We start from the raw sequence: 24205 nt of genomic DNA on the forward strand, positions 1-24205 counted from the left end.
AATCTTTGAAGTAAAGATGATTGAGTGCTCATGTGACAAAGGCCTTGAAGATGAGGCCACTGTCCGTAAGGATCATCCGGCAGAGGCACTGAAATAGCAGTCACCCATTTTTCCTCCTGAAAGTGGAAAGAGATGAGTAGGGAAGCCAGAAATTAAACTGATTTCTCCTTTTCTGCCAATTACCCCTTTTAGTGGAAAAGCCCTGTATTAAGAGTTTATGAAGAAACGAAAAAGGTTCTAAAAATATCACTTTAAAAATCACACAGCACACTGCAGAGAAGAGACACAGAGAGAAATACTGGCTAAAGATTCATACTAATTTTACATAGTAGCCTTCAATTCTCTATTTTAATATTGCCTGAAAATCACTATGCTGTAATTCACTTCCTGTTATGTCTTACTGCCTAAACAGCTGAAGGAAACACTGCAAACTTATTCTGGATTCCAAAAAATTGCTTACTACCACTCAGAAATTGTGATTTGTTTATGCTCTCATATGCACACACCTCCCATCCCATTTTTAAACCTAAGAATTCCTTACTATTACAGGGACAAAACACTATTTTTACTTGAAAAATATGTATCACATGTGTTAAAGCTGAGAAAAAATTTGGTTGGTTTATATCACCATGTATGGCAGTGTTCAAGGCCAGGCTGGATAAGGCCTTGAGAAACCTGCTGTACTGGGAAGTGTCACTGTCCTTGATCTTTAAGGTTGTCCCTTTCAACCCTTAACATTCTGTGGTTCCATGGTATATCCTCACAAAGTAAAAGGAATCTACACAAAAACTTTCTGTTTCATATCAAAAGTTCCCAGAGATACGTTACTGGGCATGAAAAGAATAAACAGATCTCAGAGTTCAGCATTATTAATCCTCTAGATCTGTTGATCTTAAACTTATTTTGGATTACTACCCTTCAATTCACTAAATTTATACGCAAGAAGGATCACGGTGTTCTCTTTTACTGGAAATCGTTTTGTAGAGTTATTGATGGTTATGACTCATTGTGAGGGACATAATGATGCTTTTTAATAAAAGATGAACACAATACATACTTGGATTAATGGGACTTAAAAAAAGTACACAAACCAAGTATAATTTTGTCACACATTACTGAAATAACTTTGGAAAACATTGGTCCTAAAATCTGTTTTAAGAACAATATCTATTTCCATGCTGTAATACAATACTCAGCTAGTAAGGATTACAAACACTAATGCACATAAACCTCTCAAAATCCTTTCCTAAAAAGGAAATTCCTCCCAAAAGCCTTAAAAATGTCTTTGCTAGAGATTGAATTTTTACATTAAACTGAAGTCTTTTTTGATGATGTAACATTCCTCCCATTTAGCCCAAACATGCACGTCAAATGAGTTTGTCTAGAATGCCAACAATTCCCACATGTTCAGTTCATTTGCCTTCAGGTTAGACATAGCTATGCTAATAGATTTATGGAGATAAACCACAGAACATTTAGGAACAAAACATTGGGGTTTTTTTCTGAGATGCTGTATCACCACAATCTTTCTCTGGGACTATCATAACCTCTTGGCAATAAAAAATATAAATAATTCCACTGCATCCAATCTTTTTTTTTTTCTCTTCCAAACAAGAAGGGTTTTTTCTAAATTAGATTTAAGGAAATTATTAATCCAAAATCTGAAGATCTCCTTTAAAGGAAAAAAAAAAATCCAACATGAAGACTATCAGTGCATAACCAACCACCTGTCTCTTTGATTTTACTTGTTCTCAGTTAATTGCATTTTTATAGCTAGAGTACCATCATAGATATTGATGTTTTTATTAAAAAAACAAGAACAATTTTGACTAATTTTAAAGAGAAGTACTTTATAATACCAAGTTGGCTATAAAGGCCACACTTGGAACACACCACATGCACAGATTGTGTTGCATACAGGAAAAAAAGGGTAGGACCAATTGAAATGTATAGATTTCCTTCAGATATAAACTACCATGTTTTAAGTAGATACCATTGAATATAATCAATCATAGTTAAACAAAAGCATTAGGCCACAAGATTTCCATTACAGATCTTTCAAAGTAAGCTTTGAATAAATGAGCATGGAGTTCCACATAATTTGTTAAGAGTTTGTGTTTCTTTGGGTTTTTGTTTGGGTTTTTGTGTGTTTTAGGGGGTTTTTTTGCTGCTGATGTCTTAGGCATTTTTTAATAAATTATTAAACTGATTAATGGTATGAACAGGATTAGCTGCAGCTCCAACCGAGGTATGAAGGAACATGAGCCTTGTGAAATACAGTGATGTTAACAAGTAAGGAAGCTGTAAGTTTCAGTTCCTTAGCGCTTTCCACTAATAAGTCTACAGAAAAAAACTAGATAAAGATTTTTTGCATTTCTACTCGGGTACAATCATAAGTTCTCACACAGAAAAGGTGTGATTTTATGTCATTTTGATTACCTAGCAGGACCAGCTAGACCATAGATCCATACCTATCCATGTATAGTTGTAAGTGCAGCAATCTGATCTTCCTGATGCCAACGAACAGGTTCTGAAAGGATAATTATAAAGTCTCCATAGGGATTGAATCCCTGGGATTTCTGTTCATCAGAAATTTGACTTCCCTTCTTATTTCCTGTGGTAATACCAGTCCTAGGAGTGACTTCTTAAAGCTATTTCCACAGAGTAGATCTAGGCTAGTGGCACAAAAGGGGAAAGACTGCATCAAATCATCATGCAGACTCCTTTATAAGTGTCTCCAAACAAACAAAACAAAACAAAAAATATTCATCATGACACCAGCAGATGCAACTAGACCTAGAATTTGACATGAAACACAAGAAAGAAGGATTATAATGCCCCAACTCCTCAAATACCCATTTAGGAATAATTTTTTAACTTGATGTCATACTTCTCTTCCAAGCAATACTAATTCCTGCAAGACAAAGAAGACCTAACTGTTAAACACCAAGCTTTTGCAAAGTACAGTTTTTTATTACTTGGATATGTCAAAAACACCCCCAACAAGCCATAGGTTAGTTTCGTCCAACCAATCATCCTCGTAGACTTTACAAGCAAAACTTACCTGTAAGGTTAATCTGCAGTTTTGTTATGTCTTTAGCCATATTGAAACAGTGTTTAGCTTTTTTATATTCATAGTAAAACAAAAATGTATAGGCAGACTCAAGATGGAACTGAACTGCTAAGTGCCAGCTTTCACCACCTGTGAACAATGCTTCTGCTCCTGTCACTGCAAATTAAGAAAAAGAAAAAAATGAGACTGTAGTCCAGGAGAATGGTATTTTAAAAATACATTTAAAATATCATGAGGGAAAGTCTGTTGTTCTTTACACTTCACACATTTAAAAATTCACTGACAGTATATAAAAGATGTATGTGATTTAAAGCGTTTTGCAAGTTTTAGACCTAAGGATTGCTACTAGAATAAAGAAAAGGTCAGTCTTTGCTTACATTTTACAGCAAAGCTGAACTGGGAAATATCACTTCTGCAGAGAAGAAACAACTATGATTGTATTGGACCTTCTAAGGAACATAAGAACAAAATATTGAGCTAATGCCCACCCCTTAAATAGTAAGCTTCAAATGGAAGTTTCAACAGCAGATCGAGTATTGAATGGTGCTTTAGGATTCTTACGACATTTTCTGTTTGGTTGCTTTTTGTTTGCGTGTTGAGTTTTTGTGTGTTTTTTTAAATAATTACTGATTTGCTGAATGATAAAGATCACGTTCTCCATCTGAACAGGAGAAAATACTTTTGTGAACAGATCTGAAGCCTTCAGGAAAGAAGACTTGACATTTTTTCACTCAGCATAAAAGCATTTTTATTTCTTATGTATTTAAGTTCTATCAAAGTACAGTAAGTTACAGAGAACATTCCTGCAAATACAGACTATTACATTGAAAATGGTTCATGCCGATCATTCTTAAATGGAAGTGGGTTTTTTGCTTCACGCTTTATTTCTGCATTTTGCAAAAATATTTAGATAATAAGAATTCCAAAAAAGCTCACAGCATCACAGTACTTAAAAAGGACTGGTTACCCAGTTATAGCACTGACGCTGTGTTCCTTAATGGATGCTTAATTTCTCAAATAAGCTTTATTAATGGTGTTAAAAAGTCTTACTATATGAAAAAGTGGTATCATCAAGGATTTTTTAAACACTTTCTCTGACTCGAATTTAGAGACTGGCTGTCAGCTCTAGCACGAATAGACTTTACTGTTTAAACCTCCTAGGCTTTTTTTTTTTGTCAGTGCTTGTTAATCCTCAAAACCTTTCACTTAATACAGAAAGCTGCTAAGTCTGAATATAGTTTTTACACAAATTTTTTACTTCACTAAATCAAAATTTGCTTAGATAAATCTTGCCTAGCAACAACTTTTTCAAAGATGAGATTTAGAGATTTTTTAAAGAAAACTACAAACTAGTAACTTAAAAATATTCAAGCCTACAAAATACTGGACATGCAGTTACACTTGGAAAACACACAAAAATGCAACTTTTGATCTGAGTGACACTGATACAGTTTCAAAGGAAAAAATAAATCAGGTTATAGTCTTCAATTGTGCATTACAACTTGATTTTTCCATAGCTAACAAGTTTCAATGAGCTGAATACAAGATTACTTGTGCTAAAGCCATATGATGAACTCAAGTGACACATTGAGAAGCGGTGTTACCACTACCTAAATATCATTTACTCACAGTGCTTGATAAGCTTAGGCACTTTGAGACTTCAAGGACCTTTGGGGAAAAGCCTCACATCATTACTAGTACTGACATAGCGGTCCAGAAGCACTGATGTCCCAAACTTATGACATCCTTCTGGCACCCCGTACTATGCTTGGTACACAGCCAAATGGATGGGAAACTGCACTGAGTCCCATTGGTTTTGCATAATGGCTGCCACAGAACAGCAGGGAATCACTGCAGCTGTCTTCTATTCAAGTGATGATATTGACCTAACACTTGAGAAAAATGCAATTTTTCCTGAATTTGAAGGTCTTCTTCTCTAGTAACTAACACAAAGTTTTCTTGAGAACTTGATGTAGACAAGTGGGTTACTCAAGCCCTACTCAAAGACAATTTAAAAGGTTTAAAAGTATTTATTTTATGGAATATGAAGGTACTTGTTTGAAATACCAGATGGCCTCAATGAGAAAATAAACAAACTGTTAAGAGGCACCAGGCAGCAAAAACTGCCAGAAAAAAACTCACTACAGATTCAGGTGTACTTTACATCATCTATTTCTGAGAACCATATCCAAGAATCTCAAAACAAGTCACTGTCAAAAAAAACTTTGTCCACGCTCACATTTTCATCTTAGAGGCTGAAAAATAGCATGTGCCTTACAAGTCCATGCCAACTTAAGTGAAATTCTGTTCCCTCTCTAGTCTTTGCAGTTATTTGAGTGTCTGATAAGCATTATAGCAGTTATGACTACAAATGCCTCTCCCCTGTGCTATCTTAAAAGTGATGCTGCAAGCCAATAAAACAAGTAATTAGAAATATACCTTGTTTTATACAGGTCTGGGCCAGAGTAAATAGCTCAGGTGATCTCTCCTCCAACAACTGCTGGTGAATATTTACACATCTTAGAGTCCACCAAGGTAACGTCTAAAAGAAAATATAGATGCTTCAAGTTCGTAACAAGTACAGAGCATTAAGAAAAAAAGGAAAGTGGCTTTAAAATACAGATTTTGTAGTCTAGAATTTTCAATTCTAGAGTCTAAAAAGTACAAGCCTGTCCAAAATAGCTGTTTTATTAAAAAAACAACCATAACCTAGCATAAAGACGAACATATCCAGGCAGCTCTACAGTGCTCCAAGAGTTTGATGGATTTTCTCCCTGTTAATTTCGCTAACTGCTCTTTGAACCCTGCAAATCTTTAGTACCACCATCTGGTAAGAAATGCTGTGAACAGCAGAAAAAAACAATACTTGCATGCACTTACTTTGGAGCAGCCACTTGCTACTTTGATTTCATAGCTCCTAACTCTTTTAACAGAAAAGGACCAAAATAAAACCAGAACCCAAAGTCCAGCTGTTTCCTACTTATCTTCTTTTGTGTCTCATAGATTATTTTAATAGAAAGCTATGATCTCATTCTTCAGCAAACTTTCTGGCCTGAAGAGTCCTAAACTATTTAGTTACCATTTGTATGGAAGCCATTCAGTATTTCTGACCATCCATCGTCACCCTTCTATGCATTTTTTCCTGTTCTGTTTGACCTTTTTTATTTCTTCAGGTGGCAGTATATAGGAGCCTGAGAGAGGCAGAATAGGAGCAGAATTGCTCTTGAGAACACATTACAATCACAATTGAAAGTCCTAATGTCTGTATGTTGAACGTCAGAAGGGCAAAGATGTTACTGAACTAAACATTCACTCTACAGCAGGTAGAGCTGAACCACAGCCCAGGAAATACCTGATTTTAGAAAGCCATGTACACACAGAGTAAGTTTCCCAGTCTCTTAGCCCTCTCTCTAACTGCAACAGGTGAAAATATGTGAAAAAGTTAATTTTAATACTCTAGTCTCAAAATTATACTTAAGATAATAAACCGTGAATGTAGAGCACACCTCTACAGAGGCTCTAACGATTGCTATTTATTCTGGTGCTGCTAGCACACCAATCACTTTCTATGAAAGATGTTTGAGTGCTTTAGAGGCACCCATCTTCTGAACTTTTTATGCAGGTATCCTTCCATCAGACTGACCTAAGGGCTGTGCAGTATTCAAGCACAAACATCTAAAACAATTACATGGAGCTGACTCTAATGTCCCTAGAAAGGAGCCATCAAAAAGAATAATAGCATCAATTTCTAAGAGCAATGAAAGATGACTTTTGATATCAAGCTGGACAGAGTAAGGCACACAGGCTTTGTGAAAGAGGTCAGATCCCAACATTTTATCATTTATTTAGAAACCTAAAGGCAATTTAAATAAGAAGTTTCAAGTTACTTGACTTTAGCTTTATACCACGAAGTATTAATTTTCCCACACAACTGAGTATCCAGTTTAATTATACAATTTCCTGAGGCCTTATGCTTACCACTCAGAAATGCTAGAATCAGTGAGAATGTATTTTTAAAGTTTCAGATAAGCCACCTGAGCTGTGTACAATATTCTATCAGCAGTGTTTTGGGAGCCAAGTTGAAAACTTGCGGATGATTTTTAAGCATTTACTCTTCCATGTAAAATAGCATACCGGGCTTTATTAATGCTTTAGATAATATATTTTGAAGTATTTTACCTTGTTTTAAATTTATATGCACTACTATTAAAGCAGCCAAAGTATTAAGAGGCCACCTTTGAATCAACCTGAAAGCAAAAAGAATGGCAAGCTTTAATTGCTACACCAACCTGTTGATGAAAGTAGTTGCTATCACTTGTTACCTTTGAACTACTATTCAAACTTTATGTAGCCACAAATAATTGAACTTCAATTGCGTAGAATAAAGCCCCCCATTATGACATTCTCAGGGGAGGTAGCAGGGGAATTCTCTACACCAGGTACATTTTCTGTTTCCCTGACTGACCCAGTTGCTGAAATTCAACAGCACTCATCTGTGAATAACAGGGAAAACGATGGAAGAACTTGGCTTCCAGAAATGCAGTACAGCCAACATCTCCCACACAGTTTAATTCATCACTCATACAAAGACCCAGCTGGGAATGGATGTTGTCAGCCAAGCATAAAGAGAGGCCATGTGGCATTTTGATCTCTAGCCAAATTCTGTTCAGCTGGAATTCAATAAAGAGAAGTTGCTGCTGTTAAAAGTCCCCCACTTCCAGAGAGCCCTGCTACCAACCATGCTGCTGCTGAACTGGGAGGTAGAGACCCTCTAAGAAGCACTTCATCATGTCTTCTTATTTTTAACACACATACACAACAGAGATTTAGACTTAGAATTCATACAGTAATGGTTAACAGTACCCAAAAGCTTGTTAAAAAGGATATAGGATATGTAAGCTGCATTATAGAGCATTCCCAGCTACCCCCTGACAAATACCACGAAGTACGTATCTTTAAAAAGCTGGTTGTATTAAATTTTCTAATTTTCCAGCTAATGAAGACACTTTTCCTCTCTTTTGGGGAAGACAGTGAGTATAGCTTATCTTTAAGAAGAAGATACTTGTGAATAATTGCAATCCTTTTGTCCTAACTGTTTCTTAGAGAGAAGAACCTCAGAGCTATAGAAAAAGAAATGGAAGTTAGAATCATTCAATGAGGTATGAAGAAAAGAATGAGAGAACCAATTAAGGAGTAGCTGGTAGTCAGTCACTAGTCACATATTTCTTACCTGGAGAGATGTGAGTTTGTGTCTTGAATTCACAAGAATTACCCTGGCTAAAAGCAGCAAAATAGGATGAGAAGTCAAGGTATAGACTGATTCACCATCTAGAACCAGCATCTTCAGAATAGTTGCATGCAGCATTTTTGACTAAAAAAAGGAAAAAAAGAAAAGAAGACAAGTTTCAGGAAACTTAAGTTTATTAAAAAATAATGTAATATAGAACAAGAAAAATATCTAAGGAAAAAGTCTGCTCAAAACATTAAAAAAAAAAAAAAACCAAAAAACAAAACCAAAATAAAGCCAAAACCTCAGTCTCTTGGAGCCTCAACCTTTTAGCAAATCATGGTAAATTCTGCACTGTTTCTTGCTGTCCTGATACACCACATCAACATGATCTGCAAGACACTGATTTCCTCCCACCTGAAATGAATGTGTCATCCAGTCAACTATCCCCACATTCCAGTAATATAATCCTTCCCGTGATCTAAGGAGAAAAGCTTCTGGTAAATCCATGCCATTCAATTTGCAGTTACAGAAACAAAACAATTTTATAATTAAATTAATCCTGCAGCACCGAAATACACTAGATATTCCTGCAGTGATGTCAGTATGTGTTATCATTTTCTTTCCCCAGAGGGAGCTTCCTGTTGGAGTGGCATCAGAGCAGCAATATTAGAGCCATTATTCCCTTTGTCTGACAAATAAAAACCTCTCCCTGCTTTGGATATACTCCCATATGATGTTCTCTATACTAACTCTTTTACTTAAGAGCCTTGAGGTAGCTCTCCAGGGACTCTCTCAGTGGTGACTGTCATCTGACAGTCACCTATTCTCCCCTCCCTTTTACTGCAATGAAAGCATTCAAGCAGTTTATCTTCAGGCTCAGGGAGATATCCATTCATCAGTCTACTCCTGGTTCTCATATGGCAGATTTCTTTAGTGAACAAAAACCCAGGGTTTTAGTTTTCAGTTGGTATAAAAGGGGCAATAAAAGGGAATGGAAGGGAAAAAGCAGAAGAGAAAGTTAAATGACAGCTTGCATTGAAGTCACTTGCCTGCGGAAGATTCTTAATCAGTCTACACAACCAAGATGTAAATTATTTGAGTCATATTTCAGCTTTTTAAACTAAACAAATAACATAATTCCTGAGTTATTTGAAACTCTTTGCAATACCTGTATCAACAGGTTACACTGAAGACAAAAATTGTTAAGCTACATGAATCCCCTAGATTGCTTTTTAATAACAGAGTAATCTTCAAGTTTATTCTGGTTTACCAAGGGATTTTTTAGTTTGCATTAGCATTGAAAATATATCTACTTTGCAGACAATGTTTTGGGACAAAGGGGAATTCTTGTATGACATCACTGCAGTCATTTCAATCGCACTGTGGAAAGCGATGATCATAACAGTCTGACAAACCACTTGAGAATAAAGGAAAGAAACTGCCAGCTGGAAATATACCAGATCTGTCGCATCTCTGGCCATTCAGAAAGGAAGACCCTTATCAACATCTGTGACTCTGAGAGGGGAAAGTCATCAATCAGTACTTCTAAAGATTAATTTTTCAAATACACACATACACACACATAGTGGGACACTCAATACAATTCTCAGTTTAATGTAAACTTTTTCGCCATCTGCATGTTTTTGATTCTTTCTATAATCAAAGTAGACCACACTTAAAATACTAAATGGGAAAGCAAAGGAGATTCGTTTTAAAACCTTTTTCAAGAACAGCCTTGCAATGCTTTAGTTATCTATACTTGTTTAAGCACTGTAGAAACAAATTAATCTCAACTTCACATTTCAAGTCCTTTCACTACAAAACCCAGTCCTGCTAATGTAACATTAACAAATAATGAGGGAGGAAGAAGGGAAAGTTGATGACATATTACAGCCTTGAAAAGAAGCCAAAAAGTCTCAGAGCCAAAAAACTGCTATCTTCTATTTTAACAAATCCATGTCCTTTCTCATGAAACAAATCCCACACAGAAAAGCAGACATCCTTTACCTTCAGCTGAGAAAGTCTAAACCAACATACACATTTTTGCAGCTTATGCTCTAAGACTGCATTATCCATGCAGAATTCACTGCCCTGAGGTAATCTTTAAGATGAGAGAACAGCTACAAGTAAGAGGTAGACGTCTAAGTGTTACAGCTTCAAGGACTGCAAAGTTAAGAATCAAAGTCCACCAAAATCTTTAGAACATTGGCTAAGAGCAAAAAGAAATTCTGAGCTTGTGTTCTTGTGTTTAAACACCTAAATATATAATGTGTTGAACCTATCTTGTAGCTCAAAAATTTCACGTATCTCAAAACAGCCACAACCCAAGACTTGCTAAGGTAATGCTCCTGACCTAGTAAACCTGGGTTACTGGAGACCTGAGTCTTTCTATTCTTCATCAAAGTTGACATCAAAAAGTATAATTATTTTATTCAGGAGTAATTTTCTTATAGCACAGAAACATATACTAGATAACTACTTTGTGAACATATGCAGAGCAATCACTGTAGTCATCCAGTTTCTGCTGGACCTGCAAGGGTTCTGTTTGACCATCCATTGACTGAATACACACATGAAGCTCAATTCACCCTAGTTCCATATTTTTTAATCTCTGAAGCACAGCTGTTTCTGTATTCAACTTCCAAACAGTAATTTAATGGCTACTTTTAAGTTACTACTACTAAAGCCCTAAATCAACTGCAAGCTGGACAGTACCCTTGGGTATTTCAATTTTCACAGTATTTCAAAAGTATTTCCCAGCAAAACTGGTGCCACCTGAGTAATGACAAAAATCAGAAAAAAGTTTCTGCATTCACATTCAATAGCTTAAAAATAGATTGTATGAGAATTTTAGTTTAGGGAATTACTGTTCTTTTCTTGCTAATGATATTGACTAGAAGCAAAGTGAGCATTCAGCAGGCTTTTACTTTTGTATTGAGAACCACTCTGGCCTTTGTAGCATTTCATCAACTCCTTCTGTCTTGGGGGTCCTTCCTCTATATATAAAAAGCTAAGTGCAGACATAAAGAAGTAGACAAAGCCAGATTAAAGGCTCAGGAAGACTTGATTAAATGGAAGCGAAGGTGGGGTGGGGACAAACAAATTATCACTTTGGGAAGCTGCTGCATGCGGCTGCTAAGCCATATATACTGGGCTTCTAATATTTAAAAAAATACAAAAGACTACTGCACAATAATTTGTCATTTAGCAAAGCTAAGGTGATGTATCTTCCAGATTAACAGCGGATCTACTGAGGTTATCTGCCAAGGGTTTGGTCCTTGAAAACAGAATTCACTCTTTAGACTTTAAGGTGATGGAAGAACTGCTTTTGTTTGTAACTGCTTTTCTCTTCCACTTTCTGCAAAGGAGGTAAGGTTACAGAGGAAGCTGTCTCCAGTTTTACAAACCAAATCAGCAACAGGTAACCTATGGAGAGCTGAGGTCCAGACTGAAGATAATCAAGGTGAGCAAGTGCAAGCAAGTCTTGCCTGAGAGCGCTACATGTAGAAGTACTTTGGTTATGAAAACTCTTGTTCATATACGCTACAAGAGTGACTTTGCTTCGCTATTAAGAGAGGATTTTTCAAGTGACTGCATTAAGATTCCCCCTTCTTTTCTATATTCATAGAAAGGGAATGCAGGACAAGACTGGAGGCTACTTTAGCAGACTATCTTTGCTTACAAGACTCTGCCTCCATATTTAGCCTTTATCATCCATCCTTACATTCCCCACAAGAGGGAGAAATCTGCATAATTTTCAATACCTATATCTTGCTGGTCAAGCACAGAGTTTTTTCTTCCTAGCTAGTTCATGCTAATGGAAGTCAAGCATCTGGGCCTGAAAAAAGGAATTCACAACAGATTGAATTAACAAGACCAAGGAATCATACTGGATTTGAGACAGTAGTGCTACATAGTGCACTGGTGTTTTTCATATTAATTATGAACATGGCTATAGATGCCAATGGAAATGTGGCAATATTTCAGTCTCTTCCAGAAAAGGATCAAATAATGCATAAAAGAAGGAGTAATAAAAACATAAGGAAAACAAATTATTCAAATGCATTCCAAAACTTATCCTTTGGGATCAGCCTGGAAGCTACAAAAAGAAGAGCAGGAACTGTTGATACACGCATTTGGAGGATTCCTACCCGTTATTTACATGTATTATCAAATAACAGATTGAGATCTTCCAGATGGAGTTTCTCACTGTTACCAGATATACTCCACTTGTGAATATGAAATCAGATAAATAAAGCAACAAGCAGCTTGTCCTCACAACATTCTTAATCATCAGTGGTCTTCATTAGTAGTACTACACATTTTTTTCCAGTTCATCCACTGAAAATACTAAGCTCAATTGTATGAAGTAATACATAGAAACTCTGAAACCTAAGGCAGAATAAATATGCTCCAACTTCAATAGTTTTGTACCTTTTATTCCCTTACATGCAAGGAGACAATTCTTTTAAGACACAAGGAGCCCATTCCTATAAGCCACTTATTATAAGCACTGAGCTTATTAGTAACGTTTTAGTCTAACCCCAGCAAGTTCAAAACAAGAACTGCTAATCCATTTTAACCAGAATTCAGTAATTTTTAATCTTCCTTCACCACATTCACTCATTAAAAAAACTCAGTGTAGTATCAATCAGACTATTAACTGGTGTGGTAAAGTCTCACAGTTATTTTAGAAAAGTGAAATACATCTAATAACTAAAATGCTTTTGAGTGAACTCTGAAAATCACAAGCCAGTTCTGCAGGACATGAAACTAAATCTTAATAGAGTACATGAATGCAACCATAATTTAGAGAGAAGGCGGGAATCAATCTGAGGAAAGGGAAATAATACACACATAGTCATAAATATTATTCATGGAAGACATCCAAGAGGCCCCCTACTAGCAACTCATCTTAAAGAGGCTATTTTATTTATTCTTCACTAGAACTAATTATAGTCTCATGCAGCCTTACTGCACTTGCAAGAAAAGAAGTTATCTGGGAGCAGATCACTGATCCAGAGGTGAAACTTTCCAAGGACAGAAATGGCAGCAGTTACATACCCTGAAAACAAAGACTAATCCAATAAAGTGTTCTGAAAATAAGAGTAACAGTTTTTTAAATATTTCTGAAATACATGAGACATTGTAATGCTGAAATTTAGTGACATTACTTAGAGCAGGCTAAAAGAAACAGAAAGACCTAACTTTTTTAATGTTGATGTGGGAAAAAATCGTTTCCGTCTGAAAACCTGAAAAATGGAAGATCTGTTTAAAAATGGATTGTATCGGTCTTGATGACAGAATATGGAAGGTTACAACAGATGGAGAAAGTTAAGAATTCCATTTTTAACCCACTTTTTCTGAATATCTGCATATGCAAGAGAGGAAAGTTGGATTGAAAAAAATCACAGAAACGTCACTTTTTTGAGATGTTCATTTTTACAGAGTGTTTATATACCAAGAATCCTTGGAATGAAAAGTACATAAAGATAATTCAAAACATCATTCAAAACCTTTTGAATTAAGACTAATAAAGAAGAGAACTGGATATTATATTTTAGCACATAAGCACGTAGTGCTCTTGGAAAAAAAAAAACCAAAACATTAACATGCCAGAAGACAATACAAATAGCAGTAATAGAAATAAAGGCAAACTTCTCCCTGAATACATAAATAGCTAAACCTTGAAGCAATATGGAAGTCTGATGGAGCACTCATTAGAAATAAAGTATGTTCAAGTCTGTTTTCCTTTACAACCTCTTGCCAGTTTAGTTTCTGCAATACCACCCCTGCATAAGCAAACATATTTCAAAGCATCACATTCACAGCCACTGCAGAAATATAACAGAAACTAAACAGGAGATCATGTATTTCCTTACTCAACAGGGAATTAGTATCTCATTCTTCCAGACAATACATGAAATTGCCTGGAAAAAAGAAGGATTCAGGGCGACCTAATTGTGGCCTTCCAGTACCTGAAGGGGACCTACAAGAAAGATGGAGCAAGACTATTTACAAGGGCATGTAGTGACAGGACAAGGGAGAGTGGCTTAAAACAGACAGGGAGTAGGTTTAGGCAAAGAAATTCTTTGATGTGAGAGTGGTGTGGCACTGGAGCAGGTTGCCCAGAGAAGCTGTGGATACCCCATCCCTGGAAATGTTCAAGGCCAGGTTGAATGGCACTCTGAGCAACTTGGTCTAGTGGAAGATGTCCCTGCCCATGGCCACGGGGTTGGAACTGGGTGATCTTTGAAGTCCCATCCAAGCAAAACCATTTTATGATTTTATTAAATGGTTAATAGAAATTATGAACACAGTATTTTCCAGGTCTCTGAACTCTGTCAGTGACAGCAATCCTATGAGCATCACCTTGGGCTGCAGACTGCATTAGACTGCAACCTCTGCATACACACTAACATAGAATATAGAATTCTCCAATAAACAGAACCCAAAATTTGTAAGAATATTTCAATATTGTAATATTAAATATTATAAAAAAATATAAAGAGAATGAATGATATTAGGTTTTATTATTTTTACTATATATAAAGGCAAAATGAACTCCTTTTCTCCTCAGAGGTAGCACACTTCAAAATTCCTGCTAACTCATTTCACACCCTAGAAGGTTTAGTACACTTGATTTCCACTGTTACTTATTTAGTCATCAGAAGATGAGATTTGTATTTCAAGTATCAAAAATCAAGAGAAAAAGAAGCCTATATATACACACTGTGTATAAAAGATAAAACAAATTTATAAATATCTATTTAAAAACCAGGAGCAATACTGTATCTGAATTAGTTATTCAGAAATACAACCTTGCAAATGAACCTAAGGCAGGACTTAATGAATTGTGGAAAACATGCCACAATTAGGCAGCAGAGCCAACAGTTTTACATGGAACTTTTCATATACTCAAACTTTCCCTCATTTCACAGTTTACAGCACTTACATTGCTCATGGTCCATACCTTATTCTTAGGGAAATTCTAAATTCAAACTCGTGTACAGATTTAGCATTAGCAGAGACTACTGATACATTCTTCACTGACATGCTGCAGTAGTCAGTATTTTACCACAGCTTTAACCCTGAAAGAAAAGTCAGGAAGCTGTGCTGAACCACAGGTGATGAGACTCTGGACTTCGGTACTGCCATGAGAAACAATACACACATCTCACTAAAAGACGTTAGGGTGTTAACTAGTCATCTACATAAAACAATGACAAAATAAATAAAACTGACAGTCCTCAGTTTCATCTCCTACATTCCCTTCTGCTTCCAAAAGCTCTATTTAAATTAGCATTTTTGTACTAATATTACCTCAGCTCACTTGGCATTCAGGAGCCTAACAGGATACTGAGCATCCAAATCTACTGTTAGCATCTGCCAAACACTCTGCTATTTGTAAGATATGCAACTTCTACCTTTCCCTAAGGAGGGAAATTTCTAAGCCATTTATAAACATCTTTCTTTGATCCAGCTAAGAATGTATCCCAAAATAAACACATAAAAAGTTTATTGATTGCAAATGCCCTTTGAGTAAATGCTCGCCTATATTAAAGATATCTTCTCCATTCAAACCCAACATTTCCAGCAGGAAATATCTCAGGTAGAGAAACAGTAACTACTTTTAGGACACTGCTGATATAACTGAAGATGTTGCAATAGCGGCCAGTAGGATCGATGATTAAGGCAATTCCTTCTAGCACCCCACCTTGCAGATGTGCCTTCTCTGACACGCGTGTTATGGCTATTTGTGAAAAGCAGTGACAATAAAAGGACGGCTTATTAGAATCCAAACGTACCTCATGGAATTTCTGTAACAATGCAGGTGGCAAAAAATCCTGAAGCTTTAACTGAACAGGAGGCCCAGTCCAATTGCTTTGAACAAAGAGCTGCAAACTGCCCACACCAAGCAGAAACATCAGCCTCTGCCTGCAATGTAGATAGATAAGAACAGCAATTAGCAACATATTATATTTTCACTTAAGGCTACAAGAGCTGATTAAATCTTGTGCTAGCTCAAAACCCTCAGCTTTAAAGAAAGAAAAAAAAAAATCACTCTTCTGTGAGGAAGATACAATGAATGGAATATTCAAGAATGCCCATGGGAAACTAGAAGTCTTGGAAACATGTTTGTTTATAAAGGTTGTAACTAATGCCAAACATTCTGGAAGCAGATTTAGTTCACATATTTCACAATTTAAGGCCGTACATAACTATCAGAGATCAGAAGATCAGCAAAGGATGCAGGTAATCCAATATTTGCCTATTGCATGGTTATTTTATTTTCTTATAATACATCTAAATCTCAGCATTTTCACAGAAAAAATACCACATTAGTATATGTTCCAAAAGAGCAAGCTTATTTTTGTTTCAACATACTTGTTTATTTTCACTCCCTCTGATAAAAAAATCAATTGAAATCAAAAAAGTTCAGAATACTACCTCCAAGTTGGTTCAGATACTTTGGCAGTAAATAATACCTATTTTATCATGGTTTTTATTTTAAATAATAGTAATTTATTGAAAGATGAAATTAAGAGACTTTGTTTCATTTCTGAAACCAGGTATGGCAAAATTTTCTTTATCTACAAGACTAAGCTCATTTTACATTACTATGATTTCTTTAGCACACAAATAATCTATGTGGTCTCCAAGAAGGCAGGGCACAATCTCTCAGAATTTAATGGTCCATTTAACAGGTGTAGACTTTTAAGATTTATATACAAACTTCTGGTTTGTTTTATAATACCTTAATGACTTAGAACCTTATCGACAACGGCCCTATCACATAGAGAACAGGCCTCCTAACTACAAAAAGTTAGCATTTTTATTGTGCAGCTTTGATATAAACACTGGTATGTTAAGGAGCATAACTGAAACAGAAAAACCTAGTCATTTCTTTCTGTAAAACAGAAACTTAGAGATGGAAGAGCCTTCCAATTGAAACAAAAGGATGAATTGTTATACAACCCCTTAAAAACCAAAGTAAAATAGAAAAGCCACACACAAACAAGCAGCTGGTGGGCAAGAATGCGACAAAAGATGTAGAACAATAAGAAAGCAGGGGTGGGGAACATTTAATTGAAAAGAAAAAAAACCAAAAAACCAAAATCATCCTTCAGGGGAGTTAGAGAACAAGGACTGGCATAAAGAGTTCTTGTCAAACAAAACAAGGTAACACTTACTGGCTATCATTATTCAGCCAGTAACTATCTACTAGGAAATATGAAAATATATCCAAGATTACCATTAAACTTCCAAATAACTCAAGAACACAAAGCACTAACAATTATTGTATACAAAATTATTACCATTACACGCAAAATATCCACATTGGTATATATTTCCTAATTTTTCTCCCATGATAAATTATGCTTCAAAGCTTCTGAAAGGTAACACAGAACAGTCAATCAAGCACTGTGGTTTGATACATGTACTCTAGTCTTTTGAAGATAATTTTCATTATTTTATCATTTACACTGTTCCTGCTAGTAACATTTTATTTATTTATTTTAATATTACTGGTATCTATCTGTAGGCAAACTTGCTTGAAGAGACACAGTTTTATCCATGCAGAACGACTCTGGAACAACTGATAACCAAATCCATTACTTTGGCTGGGATACTGTTTTTCCACTGTTCAATTTGTCACCACCAAATTTTTTTTCCCCCCATTTTCAGATTCATGACCAACTCCCAGTCTCCTTATCACTCACTCTGTATCAGAAAACCAATTTCAAGCTGTAATCCCCACAAATGCTGACCCTTCCTTGCCTATCCCCTATTCTTTTTTCCAAGAAAATTAATTCTGCCTCCCTGACTGTCCTTCACACTTACAATGCAGACCTGCAGATGCTCACCTCCCAAAGGCTCCCTGAAAAGCAACAGAGACTGCTGCAAATATTCCCCTTGCTATGGTGACCTATGTAATTTATTTTGCATTTATCCTTAGATATATGTCTGTATCCACTCATCTTGTTTTTCCTTCCTCTATGTGAATGGGGGTTTTGCTCCCTTTTTTTTAACACTTTTTACACCGAGTCTAATTGTTCTTCATGATGCAGAATCATGTGCTTATATATACTCTAATACTCTTATTGCTGTATCAAATCTTCCTCAAAAATAAAGAATAATGGTGCATTTGTATTTAAAAAAAAAAAAAAGAGATGTGCATATAATCTAGCATTTACAAACAAAATAAAAGAAAAAAATATTCAATAACCAGCTTATGCTTTAGAGGTTACAGGTTTCTGTTCTTTTTAGTGATGCCAGAAATTACAGAAGAATAGCCAAAGCTATTCAAAGTCTAACTTTGCTATTTTTTTCAATTCACAAACACCAAAGCAAGCTGCAGACACAGCAAGAATTTCTTCATTTTCATTTTTCATTACATATAGCACACCAGTTAACCAACCATCAGATGCTCCATGAGAAATACCAGAAATACCATACAGTGCTCAGGTTGGGAAATCATAACAAGTTTTATTGTATGGATTTCTCTTGACAAGTTTGGTATTCATTTATATGTTGAATAAGGTAAAAGTAGTAAATACATGCTCAACAAAAACCAAAATGTTAGAGCTCATTTCCTTATTTCTTTAGGTTTTGGAACCTGCACATTATCTCCTTCCAGTCTTTTGAAGCAAACTGTAGGTCAGGCAAGGAATGCACCTCCTTCATACGGGGCTCAGGAAAAAAACAAAAAAGGCATTTCCCCTCTACATGGTTAACACATATCCTATTGCTTCATCCTCCAAATTTTGCTGATTAAAATACAGCCATGAAGCTACATTTTCTATAAAAAATAGCTGTTAAGCATTGAACTGAGTAGCAATAGCAGGAAAAAAGCAAAAGAAAAGATCTCCTATCCAACACATTTATTATAAGGATGCTTAAGTTTTAAGCCATAAAGGCTAAAAGTGCCATAGCGAAAACGTGTCTGGGGCAAGGAAAAGAAGTCAATCAGTTAAAAGGATATAAAAAGTAGCACCAAATTTTAAAATGATGCTAAATCATTTTCCTTACAGAACCATGGATTTGAAAGTGGAAAAAGTTACAGGCTATGTCCAAAGAAATTACAGTCTAGATTCGAATTTTGAGCTGTTTTGCCCTCAAGCTGCTCAGTTTTAGCGTCAGAAAAAGAACTCCTTAAGAGTTCTTTTAACACTATCAAAAAAACATACTTTGCACTGTTTATATTGTGCAAAAAGAATAAGATTCACATTATCCAACTTTCTGTTTCCAATTGAATTCAATTCCTACTGTGTTTTTAAATCTCCAGAATTACAACTTTCAGTTCAAGAAAAAAAATTATTTTAATTTATCCCATCTACAAAAAGTCACGAGAAAATCAGTGTCTTACTGAATTTTCTGGGCTAGAACTTGAAAGGTTTGCTGTACTCCCTTTGAATCACTCAGTGGAAAAAGAAAATTACATTTTAGGCATCAAAAAAAAAAAAAAAACCCAAGCAGTTTCATCATAAGCAATGCAAAGTCTGGATGCAAAAGTTACATTTGTTCCTTCCATAAGGCCTTCACAGGACACAGGGCCTGCAGGTAGGAAAAATAACTGTGACACATTTTAACTCAGGAAGTCACCAGAGACCAAGAGAGTACAGATCAAAGTGCTGTGCAGCGCCTACCTAAAACAGGGAATGATCTGTCTTTCAGACAAGCAACTTCAGTAGAGATTTTTCTGCAAGAGAAAGTCACAACTTACTTCCCTCAGCCCCCAAAACTTCTTAAATTATTACTAATGGAGCTTGAAAAATTCACTTGACTGCTGCAAATAAAACTGTTTCTGGCAGACACTGATAGGTTTTGAAGACTCTGCTTTTATTTTGAATAAAACTTCAGTCTGTAATTTTGGGCAGAAAGCCCTCTGTCAACTTCTGAAAGGCTAAATATTGCAGATCTGCCTCCATATCTTCTGGCAAGGGGGCTTCTAATGCAGCCCAAAGCTGCAGAGTGAACAAGAAAAACCTCAGACCAAAGAGCTGGAGCGTGAGCAGCCAAGAAACAAATTCCTTTGCTGTGTGCAGTGGGAGTGCACTCTAACAGGATACGTATAAAGTTCCACTGATATAGATTATGAGTACCTTCAAGAAGCTCAGTGGCTTATAAAGGCAGCAACACATATTTGAAGCAGTAATTAAGATCATGACTGAGTCTGTTTCAAGTCCTGATTTTTCTTTCCTTGTCACATTATTCAAACTACTGCAAGGTGACAGAATATAGAAATATTGAAAAATTTCTCCAGCTAGTATTTAACAGTAATAGCACAACAAAGTAAGGGGGAAAAAAAAAAACAACCAAACAAGAAACACCTAGTGAAAACCATGCACAGGGAAAACCTCTGAACACTCCAACTCAGAAAGCAGGAGTGCACTGTATTGTGTACCACACCACAAGATGAGTTTTTGACACACTATGATCACGAACAAATCTCAGCTCAGTTTTTCAAACATGCCAACTATTTTTTTACTCTGATATTTTAGCAGAAACTCTTAAGTTTATGTCTGTCATACCAAAACACATATTTGTACTCTGCCAACACTAACTGGTACCAATTACTTTCCTCTTACTTTTATTTTTTAACCTTTATCATCTCTTATCTTTTAGTCTTCTTTTGGCAAAACTTTTTCACCTTTTGCAATATCAATATATATATATACAACACACATATAGTTTTCTGCTTCTACTCTCCCTAGCATGTCAGATTTCAGTCTGTTCATCACTTACACAGCAAACTGTAAACAGTAAATTCAGGCTCCTTAACAGCAAAAATTAGCATATACAGTACAATTAAGAGAGACTCTATCAGAGAAAGTCTTGGGAAGAAAATAATTAATTGATGAACAGCACCCATGACTAACACCTTACTCGTTTTTACATTAACAGGAGTAGAACTTATTATAAGTCAGACTTAGAAATACAGGCATTGCTTGGACAGTAACATTATGTAGTACTTCAAGTAGCCACATAAATGTAATACAACATTTCAGAGAGAAAATTGTTAATTGTTTGATGATATATGGCAACATGAATTTACATTTGTGGCTCCTTTATACCAGCAGCTTCTGAGGTAATCACTGTAAATAAAGCTAATGTTTTCAATAAACCCCCATATCACAACATCATTGTTTCTTTCACTGGATAGTAATGAATAGATGCCCAAGGGATTGGGGGGGGATAACCCAAGAAATTTGTTTTCTGCTTTCCTGTCAGTGCAAGGATTTTGAAGGCCCTACACAAATTATACATTTTTAAGTGCTTTTTGTAAAAATCAAACATGGCCTCTATTAATCTTCCATATAATAAATAATAATTTCCACCTTTCCACGTTATCAATCTCTGCAGAACAATCCAGGTATGCTAGAATCTGTTTCTCCAAATAAGTGTCAATGTTCTCTTCCGTCACAGGAGATGCACTGAAAACATTCTGAATGGCTGAATTTGAAAATATTGCCTCGTATTTCCCATCAAACATCAACTGCAATAATGATCCACTTTCTGGAAGAGAAAAAAAAAACCAACACAGAAATGAGTGTCAACTTTGAAACAATTTTGTCTTTCAAGACCTATTACACCTATTCAAACAAAAATATATGCCACTCCCCTTTTAAAGAATGCATCTTCATTTACACTGCAGGGAAAGTACAGTTGCACTGAAACTCAAGAGCAGCACTAGCAGGTGTCCATTCAAAATAATCTGTATTAAAGTTACAGTAAAACACAAATGACCAGATGAATGTAGAACAAAAACTTGCACTGAAATTTCAGGAAAAATAAATGGATGGCCTTTCAAAATACATCAATTATAACAAGAGGGTTTTCTTCCTCCAAAACATTTTAAATGAACAGTAAATCCTATAGATAAGACAAAAATTTCACAGACTAGAGAACCGATCTGGGGGAAATGAAACACATAAAAGTGATTCAGTATTTGCAGAATTCAGTGAATAAAGTCTTATGCAAAACTGCAGAAACTGCTCAGTCCTTTATTTACATGTTTAAAATACCCACAAACAATGGGCAATGAGATTTTATCTTTACAGAAGCATTATTTCCTATGGCGACTATATTATCTCAATGAAAAGCCTGCATATGGAGCAGATTCTAAGGAGTAACTACTAAGATGGATTTAGACCCAGGACTTAAGCCTCATTTCAAGACAAAGGGAACACAAGAAATGCTATACACTTATTTCTAAGAAGCTTCAGACTCACCAAGTTCTTGACCCGGGCTACAACTTTATTCACAGGAGCTATCTTCAGATATGCTACCATGCAATCAATACAGCAGCTGTTGGAACAATCTGACCATGTTAAAACCTGCTATTCTTGAGCAAAACCATTATCTGCCTACCCTGCAGCTGTGGCTGCAACTCATGCAGATGTACTAAACTGGTCTCTGACTAGATGATGCAGGTGTGGGTAATGGTGCAGCTGAGGAAATGCATAGGATAAGTGCCTTACTATTAATGTGTGATTCCACCTGGGGATTGCAGCTCCCTGTTACAGTGTTACTGTAGCTGCACTAATATCAGTAGCCGAGATAGCCAATTTAACACTGGCACAGCCATGAATCCACACAAGCAGCAGCTGTGCAAAGAAGTGATCGGAATACCAACCCCAAGCTCATCCAGTTAAACAAGTATTTTAAATTTCAGAAATACAGGAACACCGAGGGCAGAACCACCTTCACTAACAGCAATGGATGACTGTAGGAATAGGTGACAGAGACTCATTCATTCTAATGTCTCTGCACCATGCTGTCAACCAAGGTTTACTTCTGTTCTCCACAATGATCTACTGAATGATATAAGAAATAATGTGTGCTGTGTATTATTTAAAAAACACTGTAAGCTGTACCTGGAATGACATATACAAAAGAATAGCAGTTGTTCCACAATGCTGCTGACATCATACCCTCACAGAGAATAGAAATAACAAGAGACTTTCTCTATACTTTGGAGACACTTTCTCTCACCAAATGACAACTTCTTTATATTGGATTATAATTAGCCAGACAGGCAATGCTGTAATTGGTAGAATAACTATGGGCTGTGAGGACACGTGATGATGAATGAAGAATATTGAGGTTCTTCTGTTTCCAGTAACATAACTGTAAGCACATAAAATCTGCTTTTGATTCTGTGTATAGCTTTTTATAGGACACAGCTTTTAAATTTATTTTCAGGATCATCAATAGGAAGGGCCCATGTAAATGATGACTAAGAATCATCACAAACCCCCCCCTTTTCCATCTCTACCGCAAGATGCCTTTCCTCAACAAGTTTCCCCCACATCTTATAGCAGCACACTACTTAAAGTGCCTCAAAACAAACCAAACCTAAAAAAACAACCCGACAAAAAAAAGCAATCAGCAAAACCCCACAACACAAACAGCATACACAACTCTCGTTGAAAAGACAGATGTGACAGATGTCAGTCACATCAGCTATCATTCCTGGGCAGTACAATGATTAAGGTCAAATGAAATGTCACATAAGGAAATAAGAGCTGATTAGCACTGTATGGTTCTTTTCCAAAATTCAGTATGTGCTTAGGTAAGAATAAATGAGATTTTCAATATGCTACAACATGGCACATGACTTGAGCACAACTGTACTTTCAGCCTGCCTGAAATATGGAAGTACCTTCACATGACAAAGTTTACATTTTAAAAGCTGCTGCGTTCCCCTGCAGGAAAGCTGGGTCTAACCAAGTCCCCTCAAGAGACTATTTTCCATTGATCCCTCAAGCAACTGTGACCGCATAACTAATAAATATAGAACAAGCAGCTCATGCCAGACTCTTCCTTCCCATGTTTTGCTCCAAGGGCGCGTTTCACCTCACTGCCAGGTTCCAGCAGGCAGGCAGCCCTTCACA

General features: G+C 36.1%; 1 protein-coding gene across 1 annotated transcript in view; it reads right to left on the reverse strand.

Annotated features, from left to right (window-relative positions):
• The window catches only part of TTC27 (tetratricopeptide repeat domain 27), a 111797-nt gene extending 89235 nt beyond the window's left edge, over nucleotides 1-22562 (reverse strand). Inside the window, exons 1-6 of the mRNA XM_008643346.2 lie at nucleotides 22541-22562; nucleotides 21647-21824; nucleotides 16112-16241; nucleotides 8304-8444; nucleotides 5513-5615; nucleotides 3065-3229 (exon numbers count right to left, since the gene is read on the reverse strand). Coding sequence (XP_008641568.1) covers nucleotides 3065-3229; nucleotides 5513-5615; nucleotides 8304-8444; nucleotides 16112-16241; nucleotides 21647-21801 — 694 coding nt within the window. The 5' untranslated portion in view covers nucleotides 21802-21824; nucleotides 22541-22562. The remainder of the gene's footprint in view (nucleotides 1-3064; nucleotides 3230-5512; nucleotides 5616-8303; nucleotides 8445-16111; nucleotides 16242-21646; nucleotides 21825-22540) is intronic.
• Between the last annotated feature and the right edge of the window lie 1643 nt (nucleotides 22563-24205).

Source organism: Corvus brachyrhynchos, unplaced genomic scaffold (assembly GCF_000691975.1).
Source record: "Corvus brachyrhynchos isolate BGI_N302 unplaced genomic scaffold, ASM69197v1 scaffold70, whole genome shotgun sequence".
Lineage (NCBI taxonomy): Eukaryota > Metazoa > Chordata > Aves > Passeriformes > Corvidae > Corvus > Corvus brachyrhynchos.